Raw genomic sequence first — 18,250 nt, forward strand, 5'->3', positions numbered from 1 at the left:
CAACGCTATAGTGAATAACAAATGATAATTTTTCCAATCCTTTCATCTTGAATTGTTGGCCTTTTGATTTTACCTCAACATTTTATCTCTGTGGAAAGTTTTAACCCACGTTTATTTTATTTTAGACAGAAGTAATATATTTGCGCTTATCTGGTGATTGATTCTCCATACCTCCTCAGAGCAACTGTAATCCAGCCATTCCTGCCTGTATCTGTCTATTCCATCTGAACACCTGAGAGATTGAACACATACACACGCATTCAGACAGCTGTCAGACAGGGACAAATGACCTATAATACTGATATTCTGTAGAGTGGAAACTCAGTTTGCTCACCTTTGTAGAGTATTGCACCACCCGCAGCCTAATGTTAGGTTGGACTGGAGACAGTGTTCGCAGGTGGTGTGCTGGAGGCAGGCTAGAGACAGATATGCCAGCATAAAACAGGATATAACGTCTAATGGCGCAAATCTTCATCTATAAGTAGTCAAATTCATGAATATTAGGTTTCGAGATGAGCAATTTGTGAGTGAAACACAGCCAGCCATTGGTTTACTCACTGGGTAAAGGGCTGAACTCGAAAGCTGAGCTATTGACAATCTTTGTTGTGTCGATTTCCACCCGATGGTATTCATAGATAGTCCTTCTTTTAGCATCTGTTGATTAAATGCCGAAAAATTGTTGGTCAAGAGATTACCTGTGTTAATGTATCCATTTAAACAGTTAAGAACAGTTCTCCCAATAATCGAATTATAAAAATCTAAATAAAAATAATAAATAGTACACTTCAGATTTGGAATTGTTCCTTTAATGCTGCACTGACCTGGAGACTGTAGAGAAGACAGAAGAGCCATAAAAGCATCAGACAGTCCAACTTTCACTGGGTGCTCAGTGGAGTTGATTTTCTCCACAGGCAATGGAACCTGAAAAGTTAAAAGAAGGAATTTGGATAGTATTAAACTGATGTTTGCTTTCTTTTGTAAATCTGAGATGAAATACTCACGGTTTGCACAAAAATGATTTCACTCAGCTTTGATGACAACTTTGAAGGATTTTCGAAGTAATGCTTTCATCATTTTGCAACATTTGGCTCCATGAGAAACTTGTGAATTTAATTTATTTTACTTAAATTGAGCCAAAGAAAACAGCTGAAGTCCACTCACGTCTCTGTAGCCAAAGACAATGGTCCCATTACGTCGAAGAACAGCCTGGAATGTAAAAGCTCCCTCCGACTCTCGATCCTTCAGCCTCACTTTGTCCCACTGCACCACAAATATATCACCTATCAAACCAAAAGATCAGAGATTAATTGTTGGCATCCCAATTCACAATTTTCTACTACACTCATATTGTATTCAACGACAGGAAAGTACACGTTTGCATTTACAGAAGATAATATTCATTTATGTTTAATTTAACCACATTGATCATTACTCAACATTTAGGTTCATACATTTTAAAAACTGATTTGATATAAAGCCATAGCACAAGCAGGTATTAATGAGAATGCGTGCATGTATGCACAAGGTTGCCACTTGAAATACTTGAAATATACTATGATTTTGTATAAATTAATCCTAATATATCATGCTAATGAGTTGACCATCCATTCGATTCATTTGAAAAGGACTCACCGTTGTCCAAATACCGTACAGTGGAGTTTTTAGAGAAACTGGGGTCAAAGTTTGCCATTAGTGGAGCAATATATTGAGTTGCAGTCAGCATGCGATGTGTGATTTCTCCAGTGAAAATAAAACCTATACAAATATTAGGGGATAAAGGTAAGAAACAAGTTTATTTTAGCTAACTAAAACTAAACATTTCTGTTAATTGAAATCAATATAATATCAGTGTAACAAAGTTCCAAGTAAGAAAGAAGGAGGCAGAACTGGTGAACGTTAAACAAACTTTTTAATAAAATAAACAAACAACAAAACGAAAGTAAAGGGCCCTCCCTCACAGTCGACTGCAGCCCACACAAACATAATAAAACATAACATAAAATCCAGGCCTGGTCCGCTCTCGTTGTAAACTCCAGTCGCTCTACCTTTTAAGCTTGCAATCTCCTCCATGAGAGATCGAGACCGGTGCAACGCAATTGTGACACTCATTATCGTGTCGTTCCCCCCACGGTTCTTGTCCCGCCTTGCTCGTAACGGATCAAATCAGTATCATGCTAGAGAATTTGGACTTAATGTGGAAACAGACACATTGACACTGATATTCATTACATCAGATGAAGGAAATATGAATTTTTCATTATCTGAAGTTTCTCCCTCATTAGACCTCAATTTATCTGAAACTTATTTGGGAAGGGGTCGGTATAGAGTCCATTATTAACTACAGGGAAATGAGATTACAGTCAATATAAGAAAAACTAACACACACTTAAATCAGACATAGGAGCTCACAGAATACAAAGAAACCCTTGTGCGATATTTTCTCAATTCTTTCAGTTTAGTAAAGGAATCACACAAATGGCATGTTCTGAATGGTCTGACTGAGGAATAAGGTGAATTTATATTCTGTACAATACCTCCAGTTGCTATGGTGATTTGTCTCACTTGGTGTCCATAGAAGGGGAAGTCAAAGGTAAGAGCCACTCGCTGATGCAGGGTAGAAGGAGTACAGAAAAACAGGAGTGGCAGAAAAACAGGAAACGTAGGCAGGAATGTAAAATGCCAAGGAACAACATAATTATAAGCTTGGGGAAAATGTGTGTTTCTATGGCCTATGTGGGCCAAATGAATCTTACCATATGACTAAAGGAATATAGTGCGTGGATGTCTTACCGAAGCCTGACGGTGGGTGTTTGACAGGATGCCATGGACTCGGACAGGCCCTTGATGGACGGAGTCCAGATCCACCCAGAGCTCCTGTATTTGTTTGTCACTGGGACCAAAACTGCGCCAGGAGTAGTACCTTTTAGAATCTTCCTGTGAGACAGAAAGTGAATGTGACAGTGACATATCTTATTTTTGTAACAATAGTTCATTAAACATTTTCAGGGCAAGAATTATTATTTTTGAAGTAGATTATTTCTATTTAACAAAAATCCAAACTCTGATGTCTGAATGATAAACAAGCGCGTAAATAAGATCCCCAATATTTACTGCATTCACTGCAAATCACAATACACCAAACATCCTTAGAAATAACAATAGTATTGTATTGTGACTCATAAAAAGGTCTGATTGCCACTGTTAATAAAATGTTCTAAACATATTAGCCTATCTTTTAAGAATTATAATAAATATAACCTTTGAAAAAACAATTCAATAAAATTCAACTCAATTCAGTTAGGTAACCAAGTAAAAACCCAGCAAACACACAACTGTCATGATTTTGTAGTCTTGTGGCAGGTTCATGACAGACCCATGTGTCATTATTGATTGTTAATTATTTCATGCCCTGCACCTGTTCCCCTTTTCATTTGGTTCCCTATTTAATGCCACTGTGTTTTCTGTCATGGTCTGGTTCATTTTGATTCGTGTGGTTAAGTTCCTGTGTTTACTCTTCCTGTGTCTAGTCTAGTCAAGTCAAGTCTAGTTATTTGTAATTTATGTCAAGTGTTGTCTTTAGTCTAGTCTACTGTAGTTAATCTGTTCCTGTTGACCCTTCGTGTTTTATTCCCTTGTGCTTTTGTTTTACCCCGGCGTGGGTTTTGTTTTGTTTTATTAATAAAACAGTTTTTTGTTAACCCCTCACCTGCTGTCTGCCTCTGGGTTCAGTCTTGTTTTTGTGACAACAACGTTTATACTTTTATACAAACCTTTATACTTTTACCATGTTGTAATAACGTGATCCAGAAGTTGATGTTTATACGTGGTTAAGGTTGTCACAACGCTGTTACAATATTGGCTTTAATCCCGCCTTCAATGGCATTTTTTTAGGTTGTATTGCATTAAACTTCAAGATAGATACATAGATCACAAAAATACTTAATTAATACCATTTAACAAGGTAATCAGGATACAAAAAATGTTTTTTATTTTTAATATAATCATGTATTTGTATGACTGTTATTCATTTTATTCAATTACATTAGGTAATTTACGCTATTAAAACACTATTATAATGGTATACTATGTAAAGTATCTCCTTCAATTGTCCAGTCAACTCAAGCCTGTCTGAGCTGCCAATAAGCAGGTGGCTTAACTTTAGGTATTAATTTTAGTGGCTAGTTGCCACCATGTACACAGCAACGTTGCCACAACGTAAATGTGTTTCCTGGGAACATGCACAACATCCCATCTCTCAAAATAATGGAATTAATTCATGAATGTGTCTGGATTGAATTCACACACATATGGAATAATTTGACACCATGTCTGTACAAATCCATAAAATATAATTACTCATAAAACGATAAACAATTAACATCAAAAACTAACCAGGAGACCACTTCAGGTAAGCAATAAACTATTGCGGCTGAGGTGCAACAGAAGTCCTTGCCACATGCATGTGGACAGGCGCATTTTTGTGTGCTTTAAGGTGCACCCAGTCCCAGTTCTCTGTCATGTTATTAATGAATTCTTCTGCTCAAGGTGACGGAGAAGGATGAAAGTAGCGTATAGAAAAAGGTGCAGGGAACACAGGAAAATAGAGCAGTTAAAAGCAGCACACGCTTGCTCTCTCAGTACACCGCTGCTCCACAAAACATCCTACGACCCAGATTATCTCCCCCAAGACCTATTTCTTGGGGAAACCGCTATCAGCAATAAACTCTCATGTCTCCTGCAGAGAAGATGTCTGCCTATTTATTACTGTTTAAAGGCAGTCCTTTGAAATTTTCGAAAGACCAAATCAATTCCCGTAAGAAACGATAATCATTGGGTTGGTTTTACAGGCATTTCTAAAAAAAGTTTTTATGCAGAAGACAGACAAACAAAACATTCTCTCACACACTTAAGGAGCATTGTAAACTGGCAGGACCAGCAGTACAATCTGTTTTTGATTTTTGCAGCAGGGAGGAAAGTGTAACACAATTTATTTTGATCAAAAATTGGTCTTCAATGGCTGTTAGGGGAACAGGATATACACACAATAAAATCAGATCCAAACCACAAATGCAAACATCAACAGCGTTTAGTTCAACAGCTTTGGAGAGTTGCTGGACAATGCGCTTGTCCTGCATGGGAAATTACCCTCCCATGATCTCATAAATTCATGCTGTCTTATCCTGTAGATGAGTAATCCAACAATCACATCCGCAATGGAGACTTTATGTTTTACGACCTGTTGCAAGGAACTACAGTAATGTCATATGAACCATTAGGAATGTCAGATCTAACCTTTCGGGGTTAATATAGTAATCATTTATGAGTGGTAAAGAATTGATGAGTACAAATGTTCAACAACGAAAACATCACAGGATGAAACTGTCAATTAAGCATCTGAAACATTTGAATGACTAATAAAAATTAAAGAAAGACATCCAAAGTAAAAAATTCAAGTAGAGAAAATACCTGGAACTTTCCATTAAAAATGACAAAACAGGGTACTTTAATTTAATTTTGTATTGAGTTTAACTAAATTAACTATAACTAGGCTATATTAAAAACCATGACAGAAGAATTAACAGAGTTACAAGTCTTACTAAATGTATCTATTACTCAGAAGGGCGCTATTTTTCTATAAAATAACTTGTTTTGTTTAATAATGTTTTTATAATAACTTGGCCAACTTGATAAAAAAATTGACTTAAAAACAGTTAATATAACACTACAGAACACTGCATATATTGATGTGTAAAAATAAATAAAATGTACTGTTTGTCATCCATGTTGTACAAATAGCTTAAAAGGATATTTCATAGGCAAAAACAATATTCCCCCATATTTACTCACCCTCAAGGCATCCTGACTGAATACTACTTTCTTTTTGAAGAATAATGCAGTCGAAGTTATAATACCACGTATCCTTTTACTTCCAACCGGTGGAATGGTACTGAATGGTCAACGACCAAAAAGTGCATCCATCGATCAAAGAACTCCTCGACATGCCTCTGTGGTCTTAACAAATGTCTTCTGAAGCGAATCGTTGCATTTGTTAAAGAGAAATATGCATATTGACAGTGCTATTTACGTTGATGTCTAGCTTCCATTATCTTTCTGCTGTTGGCGAACCTGAAGCTTGTTTTTCTGGCAAATGACGGTGAAGAAAGCTCCCGCACAGAGACAGCATCCTATTGGAACAAAACAAAAATCTATTGTTCGTCACTGGAACTTACAACACGCCTACGTCATTCGCCGGAAAACAAGCCTCTGTTTCACGCCCAGCTGAGGGATAACGGAAGCTAGACATCCTTGTTAATAGCGCTGTCAATATGGATATTTCTCTTAAACAGACGCATCAATTCGCTTTGTTAAGGCAACAAGGCTGTGTTGAGCAGTTCTTTGATCAATGGATGCACTTCTTGGAGCTTCAAAAAGTCGACGCCCATTCACTCCCATTACACCACCTGGAAGTATAATGAAACGTGGTTTCATAACTTTGACTGCATTATTCTTCAAGAAGAAAGTCATAATCAGTGTTGGTGCCCTGAGGTGAGTAAAACATGGGGAAATGTTTTGCCTGTGAAATATACCTTCAAATTATGGACAGTTCACAAAAAATGAAAGTTCTGTCATCATTTACTCACCCGCGAGTTGTTCCAATCTGTATGAATTTCTTGTTCCGATGAACACAGAGAACTATATTTGGAAGAATACTTGTAACCAAACAGTTCTTGGCCACCATTGACCACCATAGTAGTAGAAATTGATACAGTAAATAAAGACAGAATTTACATTTTTGGGTGAACTGTTCTTAAAGTCACAATTTTAAGGAATATTACACTTGTAATAAAAATGTGATATTCATTTAGCTTAATTCAGATCAATTAAAATGAGATTATAGATGTCCTAAAAAATATTGGATACAACAAACAAGTGCTACCATGAAAATACCAAACAATAGTTGAAGCAACCCAATATAAACTAACCACCACTTGTGTCATGTTGTCAGGGAGCTTGTCAATGGAGACGCCATTCGACGGCTCTTGCCCAGTTCTGTTCTGAGTGCGTCTGCTGGGATCCTGTTGGTCTCTTCTTATTCTCTGGATGTGTGATAGACCTCCATAAGTCTGAGGTGACTGCCCATGCAATAAACCTGAAAGACAAAGCAAGCATATTGCATGCCAATTTAGAGAGGAACAATACAATGCAAAATGTAACTTTTTATGATATTGTTTCTAAAGCCAGATTTGAAGCTTTGTCTACAATCAAATCAAAATGCTAGGTACATCATGATGGGTTATGAGACGTGATGACCATTGGAGTTCAGCCTGACTGATGATCTTCACATATCTGAAAATACATAGAAGTGATTTGAGAGACCTTACTGGCAGGGGACATTTTCATCAAATAATTCCAGTCCCTTTCACACACAAGGCTATCAATTGACTTTAGAAGACTTGAAATATTGTACATGTTGTAGAGAATATAGCATTGTATGAATTATGTTTTGATAGTACATTTATGGAGAAGATCACTTCGATTGTATGGAAAAGATCAGACTGTACATTCTACCTCACATCTTTTATCCCTGCACTGTCCGGGAGGCAGACACACTCTGTCAGTTTAAATCTAGACTAAAGACACATCTTTTTAATATTGCATACACTACACTTCCATAATATTAATCCTCAGAGGATTTAGACTGCATTATTTAGACCAACCTGAACCAGAAGCACATCCAAAAACAAAATGATGTACTTGTTGCATCAAAGAGTGCAGAACAGTACTCTACTCTCAGCCAGTCTTGTCTTTTTGTTCCAAGGTTACCGCAGGATGCAGTTCATGCCCAGACCTGATGGCAGAGCTGAGAATGGGAAGCGATGGCCTGACAAGAGCTGAGATGATAGAGCTGGATAAAGGATGCGGCAACTTGACACGATTTTCTACAACACTTCAAATGCTATTAGATTGTTAATGATAATCTTAAATCTATAATTTACTTTATTAGTAAGTTTATTTGTTTTTTATTTAGCCTTGTTGTGCAAGCACTGTTGAGCTTGTGCAGAGGCAGCAGCTTTTGCCAAAGGGGAACTGGAATCCCCTGGTTAGGCCTGGGTTCTCCTGAGGTTTTTTTTCTCGATTGGAGTTTTGGGTTCCTCGCCACTGTTTGCATATTGTTTTGCACTATTTGCCTGGCCGAGGGGGCTGCTTTAGAATTTAGAAGTTAGACATAATTAATATTGCATATAAGAATTAATATTATTTATTAATTAATATTTTATAGATTAATATTTGACCTGTGGTTCTCTCTCGTATGTGTGCTTTCACTGTGCGTGTGTGCGAGTGTGTTTGCATGTGTGCGTCTATGTCAATGTGTGTAAGTTTGTATGCATATTGTGGAGCATTTGTATGTCTGTCTTTTGCTCTTTTCACCTTTTTCTTGTTTTTACAGGTATATGCCTTTAGTTGTTTTTCTTGTATTCAACGTGTCTCATGTACAGCTGCTTTGTTACAATGAAAATTGTAAAAAGCGCTATATAAATAAAGTTGAGTTGAGTTATAATGTATCACGTCAGAAAAAAACGAGTTTGGAACAATATGTGTTCATTATAACAGAATTAATAATATTTTTGGTGAGCTATGCTTTTGGCTGGATCATCCCTTCCAATAATATCCCTCATAATATCTTAATCTTGCATAAAAATGTGATTTTGGAAATCTTACAACAGCATGACAGATAAAGGACAACATTAAAACAAAATAATCTCACGCATTAAATCACCCATGACACAATTCTGATTTATTTATGGCTGTTAAGACAGAAAAATTTTATCAGAAAAATTTCCAAACCGAAATGAGAAACATATCCATAACCCAGTTAGACAACCTTAATAAGTTGCAGCCTATCATATAATGTTTCATTGGGTTATTTACTTTTTTCAGACAGTAACGCTTTGCTGTACTTTGATACATTTTTTAACAGATTGTTTTTCGCAATATAATTTCCTAAATATTATTTAGATTATAGTTCCAAGCCCAGGTAACTATACGTTATAGCTGCGTTACATCATTGCAGACAGAATGCACTGTTTTATCATTTATTTTGTAAAAAGTGAAATAGCTTTTTCTAAGTCTGGATGCCTGCCTGTCGCACACGCGACGTCATCGAACTGAAACCTTTAAGCGCCTGCACAGAGTGTACCACCAAAGCTACTCCAATGGAAAGCCTGCCACCTTAAGTCAAAAACTCTTAACGGCCAATGCTATCTCTATGGTTTAAGCAGATGGGCAGTCTCAGGTTGGGGAGACTTGAAGCAGAGAGAAATAAAAACTGAAAAAATAATAAAATTTAACAGATGCTCTACACTACGATGCTCTGCAGGGGTATATAGAAGTGCTGTTCTACCGTATTTGAAATGATACTTTCATAAATGTACATGTCATTATCAAGGATGCATCATATGCAGCCTTAGTGGCTACAGAATCCGCCTGAAGTCCCTGAAGTCACTGCGGCGCGTCCAGTTCGTTCTTCCGAGGCTGCCTTGCAAGGCCGATCTCGACAAGAACACAAGTCCGTTCTTTTAGTTTTTGAAATTGAGAAACAGCCAAAGTCTCCCCAACCGGAAACTCCCACGGGTTCTTCCTGTGAAACACGGAAGTAACGTGTGCATATAGCCCATTGGCCGGAAAGCAGGCAACGAGACTAGACGCTGTTATATGATTATCTGATTATCTGCCTCTCCTGATCCATGTTAGCCTTTATGCTCCAATTGTAAGAAGACCCATATATCTCCCTATCATAAGACAATGTTTGGTACTACCAGCTAGGACGGAGCTATGTGGAGGTAAGCAAACCCTATCTCCCATGAAAAACAACCTGAAAGGGCAGTACAGCACGGTTATACTTCTCGAGAAAGTAACGTTATCGGGCAATGAGTCAACTTCAACTGTCGAGTGCCAGAATGGTATTGCTATTGCCAACATGTTATGTTTTCTCAGACTAGTTTTTGCCGCTCTAAAGCTGTGACGATGAAATCATAGAAATATGCAGAAGCACTAGTTAAAAGGTATACAAGTTATAAGAAACTAGGAAACTGAGGAGAGACTTTTTACATTATGGAGTATGCAGGTTTAGAAATAATGCAGTTAAAATGTCACAGAGTTGTATTCATATTATTATTTATGACTCATTTATGATGCTTTATTATGGAAAAAGAGAGAAGGAATTATTAAAATAGGAAAATACAGGCTTAATTTAGTTTGATATGAGATAGAGTACAAACTTCCCAATAAAGTTTAGTCAATAGAAGGCTTAAGAGGTTATTTAGTTTTTTGAGGGGTGGGTAGTAATTTAACTAGTGGTGTAACAAATTATTTTTGGAATAAAGTAATCAGACGCTCAATATGGCCGCTTTAGCGAAGAAAGCCCCACCTTCCAGTAGATCGATCCAATCGCCAATGAATAAAGACATACGATTCTCTGTGACGGGTCTTATGTGAGGTGCTTGTGAGCATTTACGCATGCACAGTAGCTGAAGCGACCTTGAAAATTTAGATTTTTACATGAATTTATGCTTAGCAAGTCCAGGTTATGTTACAGTTCATATCATGTTTAATCATTGATCAGGAACATGCTATATAATTGAGATTTATGACAGCGATTTAAAAAATATCTGCCTTCCACCATTCAAAGAGATAGGACTGTTGACCTGCTATGATGTAAATAGCTGTGTAAATGGCTGCCAAATGGTATGACTTCTGTTAACGGACTTTGGTGTAACCAATCCTATTCAGAAGCATCTTCAGTTTAAAAACATTGACCACAGGTAATGGGGTACCTGGATAATGACAGCACTTTTCGGTGGACAGGAACAAGAGGTAGTGGGATTCAATGTTGATCCATTAAGCCGTGAGTTGCATTATAACTTTCAAGGCTGTTGTTGCATCAGGGTGGTATTTAGAGATTCATTGCGACCATACACTCACAATAGCCAACTCAGCGGGGTTTGCTGACTGATTGAATGTTTGGTTTGAATAGAAGTGTTGATTTATTGGAATGTGTACAGATGATTGCGATTGCCCACCCGCAGCCTCAGATGTGAATACAAATGTCAGACACGTGGATAGGTGACCACGAACACATGTTTTCTGTGGTTTAATATTAGCCACTTTGTGAATTGTGCCTGACACACAAGAATGCGTAAAAATGCATTTTTTACGACTGTTAAGTGAAGACACGATATGTGTTTTTTAAAGAAATACAAAAACAAATACAAAAACGCTGCTCAAAGGCAGCCATGCACTGACAAAAACAATAATCCGCAAATAGCAAGAAATGTGAGAGAAAGACAGTGAGATTAATGTGAAAGGAGATGACAATTTGCTTAAAAATGTAAGGTTTGTTGAAATGTGTCTTTTGACTTTGAAGCCCCATTACCCAGCGGTTCATGGCAGCTCGAGTCTTCAGAAAGCAAGGCATCTGCCTTACCAGCTTACTATAAAATACAGGAATAAAGATACAGGGATAAAGGAGAATTAAGAAAATGAATCGAGAACCAAAAACTAGTAAAGGTTGCAAATGACTCTGCAGGACTTTTAGAAAAGTTCAACATCACAGGTCATAAACAGGCTGGGCAATTCCATTCCATTCCATTTTCTACCGCTTATCCGAACTACCTTGGGTCACGGGGAGCCTGCGCCTATCTCAGGAGTCATCGGGCATCAAGGCAGGATACACCCTGGATGGAGTGCCAACCCATCGCAGGGCACACACACACACTCACTCACTCAGGCACTCACACCGTATGGACAATTTTTTCCAGAGATGCCAATCAACCTACCATGCATGTCTTTGGACCAGGGGAGGAAACCGGAGTACCCGGAGGAAACCCCCGAGGCACTCCACACACACAAGTCGGAAGCGGGAATCGAACCCCCAACCCTGGAGGTGTGAGGCGAATGTGCTAACCACTAAGCCACCGTGCCCCCCTAGGCTGGGCAATCTGTTTGTTAAAAGAACATTTCACCCAAAACGTTTATGTGGGACTATGTTGGACACCACTGAATGTAGCGTAAAACTTGGATGTAATGATGGAATGAAACTTTTTCTACCTTTCAGCTTGTAAAATTAATTTGTCACTTAGTCCATTCCAACTACAACATAATTAAGGCATAGCTGAAAATTATACATTCAACAATTGTAATGGCGATATCAATTTCAAATAAAGAACTGTCTCTTTAAATGTTGAGCACAAAGGGGAACTTATCATAGCTCTACACTTTGAAGATCTTTTCAAAAAGAGAAAAGTGAAGGAATAAAGAATGGACAAATAATGAAAAAAATGTATCTTCATTTAAATGCTCTTCATTATTTGCAAATAATTTTTATTTTAATATGCTAACCAAAATCTATAAACAGTTTTAAAGCCACACAGTTTATGACGTTTTAGTGACTTATCCGGCAAGTTGACATGGGAGGGATCACCACCTGATCTACAGTTCGATTGACGGACTTCGCAGCCTCTTGATGACCGAATTAACTGCATAAATGTCAGGCTTTAAAAAAAGCGTTTGTATGAGCTCGTTGCACATTGGTGTGCACCAGGTTGCTGCTTTTGGCACAGCGCTGTAAAATAGTTAAATAAATTCTGGCCCAAACAAGCATCTAATGTGCGTTTTGGGTAAAATAATGTGTTATCTTAATGTAAAAACAACTAAAAACAAACAGTTTTTGGCCACCATTGACTACCAAAGAAGGAAAAATAACAATTTTAGTCAAAAGTGCCCCAGAACTGCTTGCTTTTCCACATTTGGTTACAAGCATTCTTCCAAATAACTTTCTCTGTGTTCATCAGAACAAAGAAATGTATACAGATTTGGAACAACTTCATGATGAGTAACAACATGTTCACAACAACACACAGATTATTCAAGTGAAGTAAAATACCAACAGCAATATTGATAAAAACAGAGAGAACAAAAACTTAGCTCATTTATATGAAAATATATATATATATATATATCTAAAACAGACAAAATTTAATTATACTTGACAGCCAGTGATCAGAATACACTTTTATAGTAAAACAGAGTGGCTGTGAAAAACATAACATAATTTTTTTTGTGTTCAACAGGAAAATGTTTTGAGTTTAAGCATGGTGGTGGGTAGATGTTGACTAAAATGTATTTTAGCGCAAATAATCTTAAAAAGCACAATGTGACTACAGTACACTAGTCTTTAATCCCTGTTGATGTTTATATTAACTGTGATGTCTTCCTTAGAAACCCACATCAAGCTTTGAAACGCCTGTCTGTTTTTTAGGAAATCTGCCGGCGCTGCAGGCTGCAAAACACATTTGATCGATTCTCATTGTCCACGCCAATGCTGTTCTCCAACAGTTTCACTAGATTCTCGCATTGAAAAATGTATCATGACCGTGCCTCACATCAAAGTTGGTGCTGCAGAAACAGCTGGAGAGTGAATGTTAAATGGACAGAACAAGAAGACAGAATGGACTAGATAAAACTGGAACGGAGAAAGGGATGAACAGAGAATCGGAGCTTCAGCGACGGGGTGGGAAGTGTGGGGCTGGTTTTAATAACAGGTTTTGTTCATTTGCAGAGCCGGAAAAGCTCAACTATTTCGGCTGCCACATAATCAAATCCTGCTAATTGGGTCATTCAGGGTAAACCAGCAGATGAGGATGAGTGCAAGATTGAACCTTTGAAGCAGGCACAAAGTTTAGAATAAAAGAGTAAAGATGGGAGTGTCATTAGCTTTTAAAGAGGGCACCAGTAAAGGTTCTGGTTTACTTGATGCAATAAGGTGCATTACCCTTCAGATTGCGAATTGAAAACACACTCTAATTTATAAAGAAAACTCGCAAATATTGCTTAATAGTTTTTACGCTCGCTATGAAAGTGTATATTATGATAATGTGTTGGCATAATTTTTCATGCTGCAAAGAACCCCGTTTTACATCCTCACCTAAATTATCATTTTTAAAAACTGTATCAAGAAAAATTTCAAATGAGTTTGACAGCCAAAGTGGTCTGTATGCACCTCTGTTATATAATAAGAGCAGCTGCGGCATTCTGATAAAAACATCTTTTATGTCCTACAGGAAGAATATTTATTGTCTCAAGCGACATGATAGTGGGTTGATGACAGAATTTTTTATCCAAGGCAAATGTCTATAAAAATCTGTCTCAATTAGACTGACCAAATTTAGACATGTGGAACTAGGATTGCTGCCACAGCATTTGAAATCCACTTGTTCTATAGGTGATGTGATGCTCTTGCATAGTGGTGACATGTAAAGAAAAGAGAAAATCTAGAAAGAAACATGAAGCACAAGAAAGATTTATATCTCACCACAATGTCTGTTAAATGGAAGAAGACAATATCCTTGTTATTCCTAACCCCACAGTTCTTTACCGGCACTGCCTGTTCTTAGTCCTGGATAAATATCAGCAAGTAAATAACTTATCTCTCAATGCTAGCAAACTGCCAGTCATCTGTTGCACATTTGTTCTGTGCAGCATTGGCTTATGAAAGCAACAGCGTTGTGCAAAACTATTTGCAGCGTGAACTTGACAAACTCATAGAGTCAGAATGAGGGTAAAAATGTGATCAAACAGGGCCGATTAAGACCCACACAGTACTGTAAACACACGCACTGACACGGTACAAGTTCCCACTCCTCTTTAAAAGCATTACCATGCTTTCTGCCCACACCACAGTGCTCTCTTTGTTTAAGCAAAGAGGAAACAATTCATTCTCAAATGGAAACTGAAGGCCTGATGCCATTGTTTCCCTTTGTCCTTTTTATCATTTCGGTTCCCAGACTTTTGCGGTCACTCATCCAGGTAGAGCCTTACTGCCAAATAATGCTGTCATTGTCAACTGATATCTGACACATTCCATGAATACGATTTACTTCGGTATACCATTTGTTTTTAAACAGGCACCAATCTTATTTTTAATAAGATCTTAATCTTGCTTTATATGTTTTACATAAAATATATATCCACCACTATGCGGAATTTGTCTTTGGAGATCTCAACCTTCTTTAATATATACACTTTAAATCTTACTGCTAAAAAATCTAATATGTTATATAATAAATAATATTTAATAGTTACTGTTAATAATAATTTATAATTGCATATTAAATCAACAAATAATTAAATTATATTATTTAAATGGGTAAATAATTAATTTAAAGTGATTAATAATAATACATTATTTAAATGGGTAAATAAGTAATTTAAATGGATTAATAATAATAATAATAATAATAAAAATAAAAATAAAAGTATAGTATTTACTATTGTCCTACATTTTGTGTGCAACTCTGCACGAGTTCCCCATTACAATAAACTTAAAAAGCAAATCCTTTCAAAAGCATAGCATTTTTTTATTTTATTTTTTATAAACGTTTTACACAACTGAGTGTAGTTGAGAAGGAAATGCATCTCTGTTACTTGCAGCACTGTTACCCAGGTTTGCCGCTAGCAATTTGGGCCTCAGAATTGTCATAGTAAGCAAGACAGAACCTTATAGGTGAAGAATTCTGTTGAGAGAAAGAAAATTTCCAACAATTCATGTAAAGTGTCATCTCAGGTATTGTATATATCAATTTATTTTATCAGAAGGAAAAGGCTCTTGTAAAAATATATAAATAATGTTACGGCCAAGGTTCAAATGAATCTAAACCTGATTCATCACATTTCAAAGCAGATAAGAAAAACCCACATGAATCCTCAGCTTCAATCCAAATCTATAACCTAGTCCAATGTTGAGCACACGCTATTCATCAACGCACACAGTGAACTTGAGGATTATTTATGGTTTACACAGAAGAGGATCATGGATCATAAAAGGGGCATTAGACAAGCCGAATACATTTTTTGGCTTTTCATCAGAGACTGCAACCATAGCACACAATCACAAATACATCCCCAAATGAAAGAGGAAGAGAGCAAGAGGTCAAGAAAATACGTGGTTTATATCCCTCTAAAACAATGGTTTCAATGCAAAACAGATGAGGTAAACCAAGGTAGACATAAATGATACTGGAATACGGGAATACTTTCGCGATGTTATGCTGAGTTTGACGGAAGAACACACTGAACCTGGAGCTAGCGGTTGATTCATTGGTGTTTGACAGACGCGATTGGTGCATCACATTGATTTGAAAAGTAAATTCACCCTCAGATCAAACTCCAGATTCAATAGCAATGTTGGAGTTTAATGTCATATGGTCGTAAACACTGAGAGTAAAGCGGACATTTGCCTGAATGTGGAAAACCATGGAGCCTGTGTTCCACAAAACTGAGCGGCCACTGACTCAGAGATAACTATTGGAACCAGATTTCTGTTCTGAGCTATAGAGACAGAGGCCCTAGAGGTGACCCGGTATAATAGTAAGCTCGCACCCAGATGAGTCGTTCTTCACGGAAAGGGCTTGAAGATTATTAAAAGGAATTAAAATGGCATCCAAAAAAATTATACTGTGGAAAGCCTTGAGCAATCATATGTAAAAAAAAGGCATAACTACAACAACTGATGTGATCAAAAAGTCGTTACATGCAGCATGTTTAACATTTCTTTCAAGAGAAAAATTCTGTCATCATTTATTTTCTCTATTTTAATTTGAAACCTGCCTATGAGTCTGGTAACTAATAAAAAAATCAGTGGAACATAAAAGATATTTTGAGAAAGATATTTTTGTCTTGTGACCATACATGGAGAATCCAATGTCCAATTTGGTTAGCATTGTTTCTCAAAATATCTTCTTTTGTTTTCTGCAGAAGAAAGAACGTCAAACAGATTATGAATGACATGAGGGCGAGTAAATGATGAAGAAATTTTCATTTTTGGGTGAACTATCCCTTTAACTCAGCGGTTCTCAAATTGGGGGCCCCAAGATGGATAAAGGTGGGCCACAGACTTTGTGGCATTATATGAAATATGGATGTTCCAGCATTTTATAAAACTTGTTTTGGTTAGATTTTTTTAAGGTTTACGTTTTTAATCGAAGTGAAGCACTCCACACAAAGGGGGCCTTACAATGAAAAAGTTTGAGAACCACTGCTTTAACATCCAAATAGTTAAACTATTCAAACTTTTATAGCAATTTACAGCAATTGGTCAGGATTTGAAATATATGTGTGACAACAAAATAAATGTATACTTTTTGTTCAGTTGAGGTTTAGCTTTCAGGTGTGTGTCATCTGTTTTTTCAGGTCATGTTCAAACAGTCCATGTCTTTTCATTTTTTCATTAGCCGTCTGTAACAGATTTTGTGGGATCACATGCTCAGTATTTCATGTACATATACGTATCTCTGTGGGACCGCAGAAAAGAAAGTGTGGGGGGGGAGAGGGCCAGTGAAAGTAGAACAGCGCTGCCTGGCAAAGAGAAGAACCAGGCCTGCTAAAAATACTGTATCTCCAAGGAGGACAGAAATACACACACACATTGGGTGTGAGCTGCCACAAAAAAGATGAAAAGCAATATATTTAACATGCCAGGCTCATGATTCCACCAAACTATTCTTTATTAGCGGATACAAGAACTTGCATGATTTACCTTTATCTCTTGACCCTTTAGGCATCAGAATGAAACAAACTCACACAAACTCTCAACCCTGGCCAACAGAGGGCACACTGCGGCTAAACCCCCCTGTTGAGTGACCCAGATACATCGAACTGCTCTTTCCCAGTTTCTGACTGGCATCTGTTGAACATAAAGCTGACTGTGATGCTCCGTCTTTATTCCTCAGGAGCACAGCCAGCCCTCGGATACAAACCTTAGCATCCAACACATGGGTTCATTTCCTCTGACTCATAAAAGTCCTCAGAGAGAAAAACGCTGAGATTTATACAAACAAAAACACTGACCTTCAGTTTGAGACCACCACAATCTGAAACACCTACACAGCCAGCACCGTGTACTGTACATACAATGTACATACAAGTATACAAATAAACTTGAAGGGCCAGTTCACCAAAAAAATAAAATGCTGTCATCCTTCACTAATACTCAGGTCATCCAAACTTATGCATTTTATCGTTCCTCTTTGACTTTTTGAAGAATGTTGACACTGATTTTTCTTCATACTGTGAGAGAGACTGTTTACTCAGTTATGTGGATTTGAACCAATATGAGATTCAGTTCAGTTCATTTTGGGTGAACTATCCCTTTAAGTATACATAAACAAAATCATTCAAACTATTTGACTATCAA

The 18,250-nt window shown here is 37.2% G+C and overlaps 1 protein-coding gene across 2 annotated transcripts in view; it reads right to left on the bottom strand.

Moving 5' to 3' along the window:
• The window catches only part of plxdc1 (plexin domain containing 1), a 28,619-nt gene that overhangs the window by 9,814 nt on the left and 555 nt on the right, over positions 1-18,250 (bottom strand). For both annotated transcript variants that reach the window (XM_056772144.1, XM_056772143.1), the window contains exons 2-10: positions 6,984-7,150; positions 2,791-2,934; positions 2,535-2,604; positions 1,633-1,755; positions 1,162-1,280; positions 822-921; positions 559-654; positions 335-416; positions 172-232 (exon numbers count right to left, since the gene is read on the bottom strand). In XM_056772144.1, coding sequence (XP_056628122.1) covers positions 172-232; positions 335-416; positions 559-654; positions 822-921; positions 1,162-1,280; positions 1,633-1,755; positions 2,535-2,604; positions 2,791-2,934; positions 6,984-7,150 — 962 coding nt within the window. The remainder of the gene's footprint in view (positions 1-171; positions 233-334; positions 417-558; positions 655-821; positions 922-1,161; positions 1,281-1,632; positions 1,756-2,534; positions 2,605-2,790; positions 2,935-6,983; positions 7,151-18,250) is intronic.

This window comes from Triplophysa dalaica, chromosome 17 (assembly GCF_015846415.1).
Source record: "Triplophysa dalaica isolate WHDGS20190420 chromosome 17, ASM1584641v1, whole genome shotgun sequence".
Classification (NCBI taxonomy): Eukaryota; Metazoa; Chordata; class Actinopteri; order Cypriniformes; family Nemacheilidae; genus Triplophysa; species Triplophysa dalaica.